Source organism: Mus musculus, chromosome 8 (assembly GCF_000001635.26).
Source record: "Mus musculus strain C57BL/6J chromosome 8, GRCm38.p6 C57BL/6J".
Taxonomy (NCBI): Eukaryota; Metazoa; Chordata; class Mammalia; order Rodentia; family Muridae; genus Mus; species Mus musculus.
In genome coordinates this window covers 27,574,679-27,590,023 of record NC_000074.6, presented here as the reverse complement: position 1 = coordinate 27,590,023, position 15,345 = coordinate 27,574,679, and the positions used below count along the sequence as shown (strand labels likewise).

Genomic DNA, 15,345 nt, shown 5'->3' with positions numbered 1-15,345 from the left:
TCTAGACAGATACCAGGTACCAAAGTTGAATCAGGATCAAGTTGACCTTCTAAACAGTCCCATATCCCCTAAAGAAATAGAAGCAGTTATAAATAGTCTCCCAGCCAAAAAAAGCCCAGGACCAGACGGGTTTAGTGCAGAGTTCTATGAGACCTTCAAAGAAGATCTAATTCCAGTTCTGCACAAACTTTTTCACAAGATAGAAGTAGAAGGTACTCTACCCAACTCATTTTATGAAGCCACTATTACTCTGATACCTAAACCACAGAAAGATCCAACAAAGATAGAGAACTTCAGACCAATTTCTCTTATGAATATTGATGCAAAAATCCTCAATAAAATTCTCGCTAACCGAATCCAAGAACACATTAAAGTAATCATATATCCTGACCAAGTAGGTTTTATTCCAGGGATGCAGGGATGGTTTAATATACGAAAATCCATCAATGTAATCCATTATATAAACAAACTCAAAGACAAAAACCACATGATCATCTCGTTAGATGCAGAAAAAGCATTTGACAAGCTCCAACACCCATTCATGATAAAAGTTCTGGAAAGATCAGGAATTCAAGGCCCATACCTAAACATGATAAAAGCAATCTACAGCAAACCAGTAGCCAACATCAAAGTAAATGGAGAGAAGCTGGAAGCAATCCCACTAAAATCAGGGACTTGACAAGGCTGCCCACTTTCGCCCTACCTTTTCAACATAGTACTTGAAGTATTAGCCAGAGCAATTCGACAACAAAAGGAGATCAAGGGGATACAAATTGGAAAGGAGGAAGTCAAAATATCACTTTTTGCAGATGATATGATAGTATATATAAGTGACCCTAAAAATTCCACCAGAGAACTCCTAAACCTAATAAACAGCTTCGGTGAAGTAGCTGGATATAAAATAAACTCAAACAAGTCAATGGCCTTTCTCTACACAAAGAATAAACAGGCTGAGAAAGAAATTAGGGAAACAACACCCTTCTCAATACTCACAAATAATATAAAATATCTCGGCGTCACTCTAACTAAGGAAGTGAAAGATCTGTATGATAAAAACTTCAAGTCTCTGAAGAAAGAAATTAAAGAAGATCTCAGAAGATGGAAAGATCTCCCATGCTCATGGATTGGTAGGATCAACATTGTAAAAATGGCTATCTTGCCAAAAGCAATCTACAGATTCAATGCAATCCCCATCAAAATTCCAACTCAATTCTTCAACAAATTAGAAGGAGCAATTTGCAAATTCATCTGGAATAACAAAAAACCTAGGATAGCAAAAACTCTTCTCAAGGATAAAAGAACCTCTGGTGGAATCACCATGCCTGACCTAAAGCTTTACTACAGAGCAATTGTGGTAAAAACTGCATGGTACTGGTATAGAGACAGACAAGTAGACCAACGGAATAGAATTGAAGACCCAGAAATGAACCCACACACCTATGGTCACTTGATCTTCGACAAGGGAGCTAAAACCATCCAGTGGAAGAAAGACAGCATTTTCAACAATTGGTGCTGGCACAACTGGTTGTTATCGTGTAGAAGAATGCGAATCGATCCATACTTATCTCCTTGTACTAAGGTCAAATCTAAATGGATCAAAGAACTTCACATAAAACCAGAGACACTCAAACTTATAGAGGAGAAAGTGGGGGAAAGCCTTGAAGATATGGGCACAGGGGAAAAATTCCTGAACAGAACAGCAATGGCTTGTGCTGTAAGATCGAGAATTGACAAATGGGACCTAATGAAACTCCAAAGTTTCTGCAAGGCAAAAGACACCGTCAGTAAGACAAAAAGACCACCAACAGATTAGGAAAGGATCCTTACCTATCCTAAATCAGATAGGGGACTGATATCCAACATATATAAAGAACTCAAGAAGGTGGACTTCAGAAAATCAAATAACCCCATTAAAAAATGGGGCTCAGAACTGAACAAAGAATTCTCACCTGAGGAATACCGAATGGCAGAGAAGCACCTGAAAAAATGTTCAACATCCTTAATCATCAGGGAAATGCAAATCAAAACAACCCTGAGATTCCACCTCACACCAATCAGAATGGCTAAGATCATAAATTCAGGTGACAGCAGATGCTGGCGAGGATGTGGAGAAAGAGGAACACTCCTCCATTGTTGGTGGGAGTGCAGGCTTGTACAACCACTCTGGAAATCCGTCTGGTGGTTCCTCAGAAAATTGGACATAGTACTACCGGAGGATCCAGCAATACCTCTCCTGGGCATATATCCAGAAGATGCCCCAACTGGTAAGAAGGACACATGCTCCACTATGTTCATAGCAGCCTTATTTATAATAGCCAGAAACTGGAAAGAACCCAGATGCCCCTCAACAGAGGAATGGATACAGAAAATGTGGTACATCTACACAATGGAGTACTACTCAGCTATTAAAAAGAATTAATTTATGAAATTCCTAGCCAAATGGATGGACCTGGAGGGCATCATCCTGAGTGAGGTTACACATTCACAAAGGAACTCACATGATATGTACTCACTGATAAGTGGATATTAGCCCAAAACCTAGGATACCCAAGATATAAGATACAATTTCCTAAACACATGAAACTCAAGAAAAATTAAGAATGAAGTGTGGACACTATGCCCCTCCTTAGAAGTGGGAACAAAACACCCTTGGAAGGAGTTACAGAGACAAAGTTTGGAGCTGAGATGAAAGGATGGACCATGTAGAGACTGCCATATCCAGGGATCCACCCCATAATCAGCATCCAAACGCTGACACCATTGCATACACTAGCAAGATTTTATCAAAAGGACCCAGATGTAGCTGTCTCTTGCGAGACTATGCCGGGGCCTAGCAAACACAGAAGTGGATGCTCACAGTCAGCTAATGGATGGATCACAGGGCTCCCAATGGAGGAGCTAGAGAAAGTACCCAAGGAGCTAAAGGGATCTGCAACCCTATAGGTGGATCAACATTATGAACTAACCAGTACCCCGGAGCTCTTGACTCTAGCTGCATATGTATCAAAAGATGGCCTAGTCGGTCATCACTGGAAAGAGAGGCCCATTGGACAGGCAAACTTTATATGCCCCAGAACAGGGGAACGCCAGGGCCAAAAAGGGGGAGTGGGTGGGTATGGGAGTGGGGTGGGTGGGTATGGGGGACTTTTGGTATAGCATTGGAAATGTAAATGAGCTAAATACCTAATTAAAAAAAATAATTTAATGAAAAAAAAAACATAATCTAAAAGCTACCAGTGAAAAAAATCTAACCTAAGTTCCATATTATTCTCCAACTATTTTGTTTTCTACTGCCTTTCATGATAAATTTGTTTTCTCTAGAACTGACTGCACATATCTACTACATTTAGGCTTCCTCAGTGACCACATTCTTAATCTCTACAATGTTAACATCACTTGTCCACAACTTAAAACTCCTTGATATGAATATGCTTCAGTATATACTATACTGTTCTGTTCTATTATCAGGAAAAATAACTGTCAATAATTAAGCCCATCCATGCCACCGTGAAGTAAGGAAATCTACGAGTTCTTGACCTTTCTTCCAAAGTCAAGCTTCCACATAGGTTGCCTATTCTACATGGGCAGCAGATACAAATACATAAAAACAGTGCTGGATAGAATCAAAGTATTGTGTATACAGTATATGAATATATAGAGTATGCATATATATGATAATTAGCATTGGGTCATAAATTGGGGAGATGGAGGGGACATGAGCTGAGATAACAGTGGGGTTGAGAGTAGCATAGATACTCATGTATGAAGCCCCTAAAGGTTTCATTAAAAATACTGAACTCACTGATAGATATGAAAATTAAAAACTTCTGGAAATAATGTGATTAAAGTTTGAGTTTAGGTAAAATGTACATGGAATTGGTGTGGAAATTCAGTGTAATACATAGCAAAACATCTTCTACATGGGCGATGACATCATTAAAACTACACTTTACGTCACTAACATAATTTTACATTTAGCACAGTGCAGCAATTTAGTGCTAGCTACAGCCTTCTGCTTCCATCTTTGGTTGTTCAGTTTTTATTTTCATTTTATTTTTATTTTGGTTGTTCAGTTCAGTGTTGCTTATACTTTGAACAAAGTGATAGGGATTGCAGTTTTTGTTTTTGTTCGTTTTTTTTTTCTTGTCAAGTTGACACGAACCTGCAGTCATCTGGAAAGAACCTCAGTTGAAAGGTACCCTCCATTTCCGGGGCCATTTTGCTGATTAATGGTTGGTATGTGATGTCCCAGTTCACTGTGGGTAATATCATCCTTGGGCTGGTGGTCCTGGGCTGGTAATTCTGGGTTGTATTATCAAAGCAGGCTGAGCAAGCCACTAGGAGCAAGCCAGTAAGCAGCATCCTTCCATGGCTTCCGTAACAGCTCCTGCCTCCAGGCTTCTGCCCTGTTGTGTTTCTGTCCTGACTGCTTTTGATGATGAACTATGGAACTATATCTGAAATAAACTTTGCTCCTAAAGTTGCTTTTGGTCATGGTGTTGTTTCATCAGAGCAAGCCAAGCCAAGCCTCAACCATGGAACCACTGAGTTCTGTGTATAAACAAAGTTTTATTGAATGGAGTGTACTCATTCACATATTGCCTATTGCATATATTAAACAAATTTGTATGCACTTCTTTGCTGATTTTGTTTACAAACCATGAAAAAGAACACCTTTTTCTTCAAATCTGGCAACCCTGATTGTTACCCTTTAGATAAAATCCTTAACATTATAGTTTATATGCATTCATAAAAGCATAGAATTTGTCTTATGAAAATTATCCCAAATTAGAATTTCTTATAGGACAGTAGCAATTATCTACCATTGAATATCATGCTCTTACCGATCATGCCTTACACTCTCCTTTGTAAGAAATCTCTGGTTATTAATTTCACCAGATCTTCTCTGTAGAACCAGTTCTTCCATTGCAGAAGCAACAGCAGATGCAGCAGCAGCAGAAGCAACAGTAGGAGCAGCAGCAGGAGAAGCAGCAGTAGGAGCAGCAGCAGGAGCAGCAGCAGGAGCAGCAGCAGGAGCAACAGCAGGAGCAGCAGCAGGAGCAACAGCAGGAGCAGCAGCAGGAGCAACAGCAGGAGCAGCAGCAGGAGCACCACCATCATCAGCATTAGCACCAGCAGTAACAAAATTACCACCAGCACCACCACCACCATCAGTACCACTACCACCAGCAGCAGCAGCAACACCACCAGCACCAACAACAACACCAGCAGGGGCACCACCAGAAGCACCAGAAGCAGCACCACCACCAATAACAACAGCAGAGCCATCAGCAGCAGCAGCAGCACCACCACCAGCAGCGGCACCAACAGAAGCACCAGCAGCAGCACCAGCAACCCCAGCAGCACTCACAGTAGCATCAGAGGGGTATTCATCTCTGTCTGTTCCATTGCTTCCAGGCTTCTGCATTTTTTCCTCAACCTTCAATGAGAAGACACAAGTGCATCTTGCCTCCATACTAGCTACAATTTTGTTAAGAATTCATATTTATTAATGTCACATTTTTATAGCATCAGTAACAAATGAAAATTTACCCATTGTCTACTAAGGTATTATTCCCACACCCCTGCCATTTCATTGTTTGATCCTTTTTTAATTTAGAAAGTGAAATGTCAAAACAAAAAGGTGCTTACAATATTATATGAGTCTGTATGCTAAAACTTGTAGATTTTATACCCAGTACATTAGGTTAAATTTGGTTTAAAAAAATCATATAAGAATTGCATGAGCTAGGGTTGGCAAACTTTATGTAGGGATAAATCTATTAACACTCCTGGGCAGTAGAAGCACACATCTTTAGTCCATGCACTCAAGAGGCAGAGGCAGGTAGATCTCTTAGTTCAAGAATAGCCAGGACGACACAGAGAAACCCTGCCTCGAAAACAAACAAACAAACAAACAAACAAACAAAATCTATAAACAACAATATAAAAGAAAATTATTATATTTTAATGCAAAGTATATATGGTTATAGTATTATACATCTATATGAACTATCGGTATTATGTCCAATTTTAGTATATTTCACCATCTACTAAAGAATGAATATAAGATTAATAATAACTACTAATTTCTTATATTGAATTAAATGTGTTAAAGATTTATTGTTTATAAACACAAAAAGTACCTTTGGAAGATAATATTCCATTACAATGGGCAGCCAGATTATTTTTATGTCTCTACATTCTCCTTCTACACAAACCCTGAAGTCAGTGCCCACAAAGCCTGATTAAATCTTCAACAGAGTTACTATTGAGTGAAGTATCATCATTATTAAATAAAAATAACCCATTCCACCCTGTAACATGAGCACAATTCAGTTCAGAAATGTGATATTATCCATAATTTAAACTCTTTAATCATGAGTTTCAAATTTGATTTCACCTAATTTATCATGTAAGAAGGCTTTATAAATGCAGGCAAAATCATGAGACAGTGTTTGGCCTCATGGAGCATAAAGTGTATAATGTTATTGGTGGTTCAAGGAATATTTGAAGACTCACGACTACTTAAGTTACTTAAGATTATACATTAAGTTGTGACATATGTTACACAGAGAAGTTTACAAGGTGATTCTGCTTGTTTGATGATACAATATTTAAAAGAGGAAGCAGTGTCGAAGGAGATATTAAATAACAACATACCAATGACTGATTGCTCTCGCTGCTGTAACACCTGTTTAGCTCATCCCCTGATGCATTGTTTAAGTCTGACTCTGCTGAAAACATAATATTTGTAGTGAAAAATCATATACACAGTCATTGGCTTAATATGTATGGCTGAACACACACACACACAACACACACACACAATAAACAAAAACACAGCTCTACAATGTTGTTTACTTCAGCCTGTGATATCCTCCCAATGGAGAGTAAGAAGAGCGGAGGTGTCCTCTCCATATAGACTTGTCCACTACTCTGCAATCGGAATATTAAAACTGTCCCCTTTCACCACTCTTGGCATTCAGCAACTTTCCTTTCGTTCTCTCAGTATATCTTCTTCCCCTGCTCTCTGTGGCTCTTCTTTGAACATACTTAAAATGTAGCTGTAATTCACCTCTCACCATGTCACTCTAAACTTAAAATGTCACTTAAACCTCATGAGGTTTATAGTTTAATAAGAAGTATGTTTTCCACGTGTTCCATCACATGCCCCTCTAAGCATCCAAAAGGCTACTTTGTTTAGTCAATAGACTAGTATGGCTCCTCTTGTCTTTAGTAAAGGTCCTCTGAATGACTGATATATGACATACACTTCTTACCTTCCTCTTCTCCACTTACAATATTTTTGCTTCTTTGACCCACAGTCATGGACACCTGATCAATATCCTTTGGTTGAGGATGTTTGAAAACATGTTAGAAAAAAAAATGAATGCCAACAGTTATTTCTATGATTATTTCCTAATTAATTTGTAGCTAAAAAATCTCTGTTTTCTACAGGTATTCTTGAAAATGAGGGAAGTATATGTTACAAACTTAAAAACTTACAAACTGAATAGAGAAAATAATATGTGCTATCTAGGCCATTTATTTTAAATTTTATTGGATGGTTATTTAAACTGACAATAGAATGAAAGAATGGAAATTAACAATAGTAGTAATTACTAACTTCAGAATACATGATTACTATTTGTATCCCATAATTGAGGACACTTAAAATATATTTTTGAATGTATTAATTTCACTTGTTTTTCTATAGAAATAAGTATCTAAAGAAATTACAGTGACTAAATCATTTTATTAATATGAACACATATGTCATAAAAGCAATGTAATATAGCAAAGGAAACTCAAAAATAGTAAGGAAACTGATTGGACACATCCCAGGATAATATTTAGCTACCTAAAGGCTAAGTTCTAAGTTCAAATTTTCACAACTAGCTATTTTCTTCTGATGTTTTTAAAATTAAATTTTGATTATGGTTTATTTCTATACAGAACATCCTTAAACTCTAAAATATAAATTTATTTAACCTATGGTGATTTAACAAACTATTAGTATAAAAATAAAATTGAATATTTACATACAACTGACTGAATATTTTCATAGGCCTGAGTTTGTTTCATTTCCTTTGATTTCATTTGTAAGTCGGTTTCTGACAAAACATAAATATATTTACTTAAAGAAAGAAATGCCAATATAGTGCATGAGTCTTTGTAATAAAAGAAAGAATATTAAGTGAGTTATATAACAAAAACAGACTCAGTAGGTCATATTTATATATAGTAAAAGTAACAAATAATATTAAAATAACAACTTGAAAAAGAGTAGAAGCAGACATGGAAGAGGTTGGAAGAGTTGGAAGAAGGAAACGAACAGGGTGAAGTGATATCAGTATACTTTAATTTAAAATGTTCTTAAATATAATAAAAAATAATTACACTAAACATTCAAATTTTACCTTCCCAGTTAAAAACTCCAATTAAGCTTAATTTTCAATTTGACATTCACTGACTAATAAAATACACATAGTTATCAAGTGTTCATTACAAATTGCTATCTCATTATTTAAATTTAGAGGTCTTGTATCCATGATGTTGTTCATTTTGTTGTTTTTAAAACTGTTTCTTTGTGTGTAATTCAGCATCGCTCAAACCTCCTATTCATGAGGAATCTTTGCGTCAGCCCAGCAAAGAGCTCCCTAGATACACATGTGAGTAATTTTTGAGGGAGCATCATTAATCTTTTAAAAGTAAATATTTTAAAACTTGAACTCCCATAAACCATAAAGAACACTGTGTGTCCACTGTGGACATATTAATGCATACAAGTTGAAACACCTGATTATAGCTGGCAATTACAGAAGCTGTCTTCAACTCACAGGCAGCTTGCTATGAAAGAATGGTGGTTAGACTGATATTTGAATGTTTTACATAAGATGAGTCCATCGGATTAGAAGAGCCTAAGAATGTGAACTCAAAGGCAGATCACACCAAATGCTCACAGGCGCTTATTAAAGAGAAATCCCCTTTTCTAAATCTACCTGCCGCGGATGACATCTCATGATTCATTTCTGGGTCTTCAACTGGTACAGAATCTTGCTTCTCAATGACAGTCTGTGTAATCTCAAAAGGAGATAGATATTTAACCATGTTCGTGTCAAGTCCAATATTGTTAGTTAATGAGACCCAATACAGTGTAAACATTATTACCTTCAATTCAGGATATTCATCAGAAGAGTCTGAAAAGCCAGAGACATGTAACTAATTATATATTAACATGACAAAGTCAATCAGAATTTTATACAGAATTAGAGTAGAAAATTATCACCATATTTATCTCTGGAAACATTGCCCTTAAGACTGGGGTTCCATTCATTTTTTACGTTGCGAGTTTTGTCTCATGAGGACAGAAGTAGCGTTGAAATCAAGTGAAAAAAAAATGAATGCTACTAAGAAAATATAGATACCAACGTGGTATTTAAAATTAATTGGAAGGAAACTGGCCACTATACTATGGTTTTGCCATGATATTATAATCTAGAAAGCAAAAATCAGTCATAAATGTTCAATGAAATGGATAAATCTTTTGTCTTCAGAGAAAAAAATTTTAAATACTTGTCTTACATATTTACTTGTAGAACACTTACACGTAAAATGCTTCATTTTTGCATGTACTTGGGAAATATTATTAGAAATCTCCTTCATTTCCTCTAGTTTCTAGACACTTTTAATAAACACCTTGTAGAAGGTACATAAACACAAGCTACAACATAAAGCCTTTCTTGCCCCTAATGTACAAATGTCACAATAAAATATAAGCCAATTTTTCAATTATTCAATTTTCAATTATTCAATTATTTCAATTTTTTAACTTGAAATTATTAAATTTCTACATCTGAAATCATGGTATGATATTTAATAGAGTACAAGTTTAAAATAAATAAATGAATGAAGCACAGTTAATTTTTTCCATGATTTCATTGGCTTCATGTGATGTGAATTACCCTAGGTCTTTTACCACTTAACAAAATTACTGAGACTCTAACTATCCAAACAAAACAGCTGAAGCTGCCACTTTCCCATTCATGGCATTGAGTTTGAGGGAGCCTCACTCTCTCGTTCATTGTGGACAAGAGAAATGAGTGGCTGAGCGTAACCACTTGTCCCTACTATTACCCCCACGCCCAAGGATGCCTCTGACTTCAGTGAAAATATAGCAAAGCCATCTTCAAAATGCTCCCTGCCATTTCCTCACCATCGATCCCAAGTTTTCATGCAGTATTTCTATCTTTCTTCCTCTCCCATGGGTAGTTCCTTCTCATTTTCAAGATAGTCTGTAGGGTGTTCAACTTTACAATTTCCGTTTTACTTCTTTTAGTGACTTAACCTCAAAGTGTTTCCCTTTTTTGTGCTCCTTTCTCCCAGCTAGAAACTTGATTAGAAACAGTGACGTGACGAAATGTGAGCTTTCCTTCGTTGTTATGCTTCTTGACCACTGCGGCTTCCCGGCGCTGTACAGTTCCTTTAATAGGATCACACAGACAATGCCTGTACGCCCTGAGAAGTCACAGGCATATAATCCGGGAGCCGCTGAATCAGAATGTGAGCTTTATGCCGGGATCCCAATAGGCTGCTCATAAGCATGGAAGGCTTGGGTCAACATGCAGTATCCTCCAGATTCGTGTAAATCAATTTTATATTTTGGGATCCAGCCTAGGTTTCTTCCCCCCTCCCCACCCCCTAGAATCTTTTTCCCACAGAAAAGCCATAATTATCCCTATCAACTGTGAGCTGTTGATGGCATTCCTGACCGTGTCATAACTAACTCCATGTTCTCATTTTGGTCTGTGTGGAAATATGAAGCAACCCTTGACAATAGCACTAACTCAAGTACATGTACACACATTTAGGTTTACCTTCTATAAATGAAAAGCATTTCTGTGTGGCCTGGTAATAACATCCCTTCCAAAAAGAGAGGAGGAGAAAGACTTGATTTACACACACACACACACACACACACACACACACACACACACACACACATTTTCATACCTGCCTCAGAGCGCATAACCAAGCAACTCCAAACCAGGTGATCACGTGTAGCCAGTCACACAGCACCTAGAACACCTCCCTATGCTAATGAGATATATCAGTATCTTAGCTTTCAACCAATGATCTTGTCCCTACGTGGATATTCTCACCCCAAATCTAAATAGCTCTTGGCTCACCCCTAATAAAGCGTATGCATTCAAACCCATTCCAAATAGAGAAATGGGCAAAAGCTAAGATCATCTCAGAAAGCTGCTTTTAAAGATCCTTGAAGAAGGTTTCCACCTAAAAGCCATGACACTAAGATTCTCAGAGAAGGACTTCTCTCTCCCCTACCCCCAGGTACTTGCTCCCAACCAGACTGGGATCCTGCCCCGTTACCGACTCTGCTTCCTCCTCTCAGCCTGGTGTGCAGTCTGTCTGGACACCCTGAGAGGAAGAAAGCAGAAGACTCAGCACCACGGTGTTAGTCCCAGACTCTGCTTCACTCCCTGCCTGGCCTGGCAGGCAGTGGTGAACACCCTAAAGGAGAAGCGGAACCCAGAACCGCATCTCCCCTTCCCTTCTCCATAAATGCAAACCTGTCATTCCCCCAACACCTTGTGGCCATATGCCCCACTATATCCACCTACCTCATTCTCCTCTCTTTAGTTCTCCATAGATGGCCTTTTTAAGCCTCATCCCTTTCTCTTAAATACCCCTCATTTCCTGAGATAGCCCACTTAAAAACGCATATACTTAAATCATACTTAGGCTGTCTCCTTGGTTTTCTCAATTTAACCTGCATTTGAAAAGCGTCATTGTGCAAACATTTTCCCGGGTACTTTCCAGCAGTGAGGATAATTTCTCAGCCCTCCTCTCTCATGAAATACAGCTCTTACATGTCATCTGAGCCGCTTTTGTCTTGCCTCCTCTTTGATTTGTCTCCATACATACACGAACACTCCACTTTCGCTGAAGTCGCTCCAGGATATGCTGGTAAATTTAATATCATGATTAACTGAATAGATTTGTCCCAGTTATTTCTGCCCCTCCACCCCCCAAACTCAATTTACACCTTTTAAAGTGATAGCATTTTTTCAAGTATTGAAAAACTTCAAGGGGAATTCTCATCTGTGCTCTCCAAATCAATTTTTCTTTCATTGTATTTCTGATGACATAAAATGGGCACAGTCATCAAATGGTCCAGTAGCCACGTGTATATGGGCAGCAGAAATTGAACTCATGGAGTTAGTAAGAAAGTGTACAGGAAGCTGAGAGAGGTACACAAAAGAGAACAGCTAGAGGGAGATGCTGGGGTAAATACAATCAAAATACATGTATCTATTTATGAAATTCACATAAGAATAAGTAAAAATCTGTCATACTTAAATGGCCATCAAAGACCAGAGGAGACGTGTAGATAAACTGAACAGAATCAACGTGTGTATTTACATAATAAAGTGATTTGATAATTCTCATGTACATTCCCCCAAAACACTGAGCATGTGCTCTGCCTGGGGCCACGTGGTCAGGTCAGGCAAAGCAAGCCTGTGACCATCTTTATCTTGTACCACACAGCCAAGGTGGACCATAGTACTCTTGAGAAAAGCCCTGAGACCCAGAGGCCCCAGGAGCCACTAAGATGCTCAAGTAAGTTGTGAAGAGACGGAGGAGGAGAAATGGAGCCGCGTGCACACAACGGGTAGAAGTGAAACTGGAGACAACATGAAGGCAGTGAGGAGCAGCCCTCTATGAGTAGCCTGTGATGCCACCTGAGGCCATAGTGAGGTCCTGGCCCCTGTTGCTGCTTAGGGCCAAGTCTGGGTCCATGGCCCAGCAGCAGCAGCAGCAGCAGTGGACTGTTACCACCAAAGGTCATGCATATGTCCCTGCTCTGGGCTGCTGCCTGGGGTCATGCTGATGTTTGATATCTATGAAGATCTGACCTCACCAGCTGCAGAATTCAGGAGAGGCCTAGGAAGAACTGTAGAGCTGGCCCTGGTGGGAGGGTTGGAGGTGAGCTGGGTCCACCCCTTGCCGGCCAGGGTAGTAGCATGACTGAGAGACAGATCTTCTCCCCACGTGCTTACTACCACCATGGCAGGTAGGAGAACTGGTCCAGCCCCTCACTGGCTGTACACTCAGAAGAGTGGGTCCTACACCTCACCTGGGCAGCACAGTAGAGATGGACCTGGTGGTGAGGGCAAGGGTGAGCTGGCTTGAGGACATGGGAGTAGAAGGGCTGGCACCACTCCTTGTTGGCAGTGGCACTGGGAGAGCTAGCCAGGGCAGTGGTGGTGAGCTTACCCTGGTGGTGTGGGGAAGGAAGAGCTGGCAGGTTGACCAGCTTGTTTGCCATCCAAGCCCGATCCAGGGCTGTGAGTTGACCCACACCAAGTCTATCCCATATATGGACTGCTGGAGCACATGAAGGGTCAGGTCTTGCAGATCCAAAGCTAGGGGGTCTCCATAAAACACGGGGCAACAACAGGCTATCTGAGAGGAGTCCCAGTGAGGCTCCAATATTGATAGAATAGCAGAAGCCAGAGACCTCTAAACAGACCAATGGTTCATCGCAGTGAACACTTGGAAGCAAAGATGTATAGACAAAGGGGTATGCTGTGGGACACACACTGAATACTGCAGCTTCCACAACAAGAAGTCTGTTTGTTTGTTTGTTTTGCTTTGTTTTTTTTTCTTTTGGTGGGGAGTTTGCAAGTGCAGTGGGCACATGCTAAGGGATGGAGAGAAAATGAGATTGGGATGCATGGTGTAAAATTCACAAAGAGTCAATTAGAAGCATTAAAAAATAAAAATAAATAAAACACAAAGTACTAAGCACTTTTAAAATATAAGTTTAAACATATTCTTATACTCCAATTTTTATGAAACAATTACATATTTAGAATCTAAGGACAGAAAACATGTTTAAAGAAGAGATTTATAAGAAAAAGACTATATATGATGCTTACTATACATTCTCCTTAGGAACGGAAATATTTTTGAGTGATTTACTTGAGTAGGAAAGTAGATTGGAAAGAAAGACCTAGCTATGAGGAAAACTTTTCCTTATATTATGGATAAATAAAAACATGCAAATATCACATATTGTATGAAGGTCTTCCTTACTGAGCATTTCAAACTGAATGTGATGGGAGGGGGTAAAAGTTGCCCTTTCCTGTGTATGTATATAAGGACAAAAATACAAATTAAACTTAGAAATTACACTGGACTAAAAAGTGACTATAGATGGTCTCTTCTGAGGTCACAGTCTCTCTAGCCCTGGGAAGTCAGCTAGATTCCCAGTACCAAGCATGATCTGCCTCCTGTTCACTGGGCTTTAAGTCCAATTAGACAGCTGTTGGTTGCCACCAAGATATGAGTGTCACTATTTCACCCTTACAGAAATCTTGCTATACTGCTCAATGCTGTGGATCATAGGAATCATGGCTGGATAGGATTCGTGGTTACTTTCTTGTGTGTTTACTTCTTGTTTACTTGATAGCAAACTTGGTGTGTGTATGTGTGTGTGTGTGTGTGTGTGTGTGTGTGTGTATGTGTGTGTGTGTGTGTGTGTGTGTGTGTGTGTGTGTGTGTGTAAAACAGTAACAAAGAAAAAGAAGCCATGGATTTGAAAGGGAGCAGGGATAGGAGAGCATGTGGGGGCTTGAAAAGAGGAAAGTGAACAGGAAAGTGTTGTTATAGTTTAATTTTAAAAAATAGAAACAAAAGAGTAGAAAATATGAAATGTCACCTGAGTGCTGGTGCATATCACACAAGCCTGGTAATCCGAGGTCAGTCTTTGCAACTCAAAAGTGGGAGGAAAGAATGAATTTCGCATAGTTGTCATAACTTCCCAATATGTGCCAACACACATCATGTTCACAAGCGCAGTAATAACACACTTTTTAATTAAGATAAAGGATTTATCTGGAATTTTGTTAAATCATTGAACCATGACAGTCACTGGTTGCTACATTTTGTTGTCCATATTTTGTAAGAATAAATGTGATGGGTATACTACTTCTTGCCCCCAGAAATAAACAAGATGCTAAGACAGAAGTGGATAGATATGAGCCAGAATTCACTTTGTCCACATGTCCTTCCCCATGAACTCTTTCCTCATCTTTATTGGGTAGTAAGGCAGTCATGTTAAGAAAGTCCTCAGGCAACAAAGGTGGCTAAGTGGAAAAAAGAACATACTATGAAAGCATGAGGAGCAGAGTTCAAATCCCAAGAACTCACTTAAAATTCTGATGCACAGTAGTACTGCTTATAGTCCTAGCACTTCTGCAAGAACATGGGAGACTAAGAAAGAATTACCAGAAACTCTAGAGCCAGCTATTCTGG

General features: G+C 39.0%; 1 protein-coding gene and 1 long non-coding RNA gene across 3 annotated transcripts in view; both read right to left on the bottom strand.

Moving 5' to 3' along the window:
- The window catches only part of Gm1698, a 37,762-nt gene extending 30,430 nt beyond the window's left edge, over positions 1 to 7,332 (bottom strand). The window contains exons 1-3 of the long non-coding RNA XR_378846.2: positions 7,284 to 7,332; positions 6,664 to 6,737; positions 4,845 to 5,440 (exon numbers count right to left, since the gene is read on the bottom strand). This is a non-coding gene — a long non-coding RNA (predicted gene 1698). The remainder of the gene's footprint in view (positions 1 to 4,844; positions 5,441 to 6,663; positions 6,738 to 7,283) is intronic.
- Positions 7,307 to 15,345, bottom strand: part of Poteg (POTE ankyrin domain family, member G) — a 135,084-nt gene continuing 127,045 nt past the window's right edge. The window contains exons 51-54 of one of the 2 annotated variants that reach the window (XM_006509192.4): positions 11,895 to 11,988; positions 9,175 to 9,203; positions 9,006 to 9,087; positions 7,307 to 7,350 (exon numbers count right to left, since the gene is read on the bottom strand). In XM_006509192.4, coding sequence (XP_006509255.1) covers positions 7,343 to 7,350; positions 9,006 to 9,087; positions 9,175 to 9,203; positions 11,895 to 11,988 — 213 coding nt within the window. In that variant the 3' untranslated portion in view covers positions 7,307 to 7,342. Of the gene's footprint in view, positions 7,351 to 9,005; positions 9,088 to 9,174; positions 9,204 to 10,742; positions 11,443 to 11,894; positions 11,989 to 15,345 lie in introns of those variants that run through there. The other variant, XM_011242159.3, reaches the window with a different exon arrangement.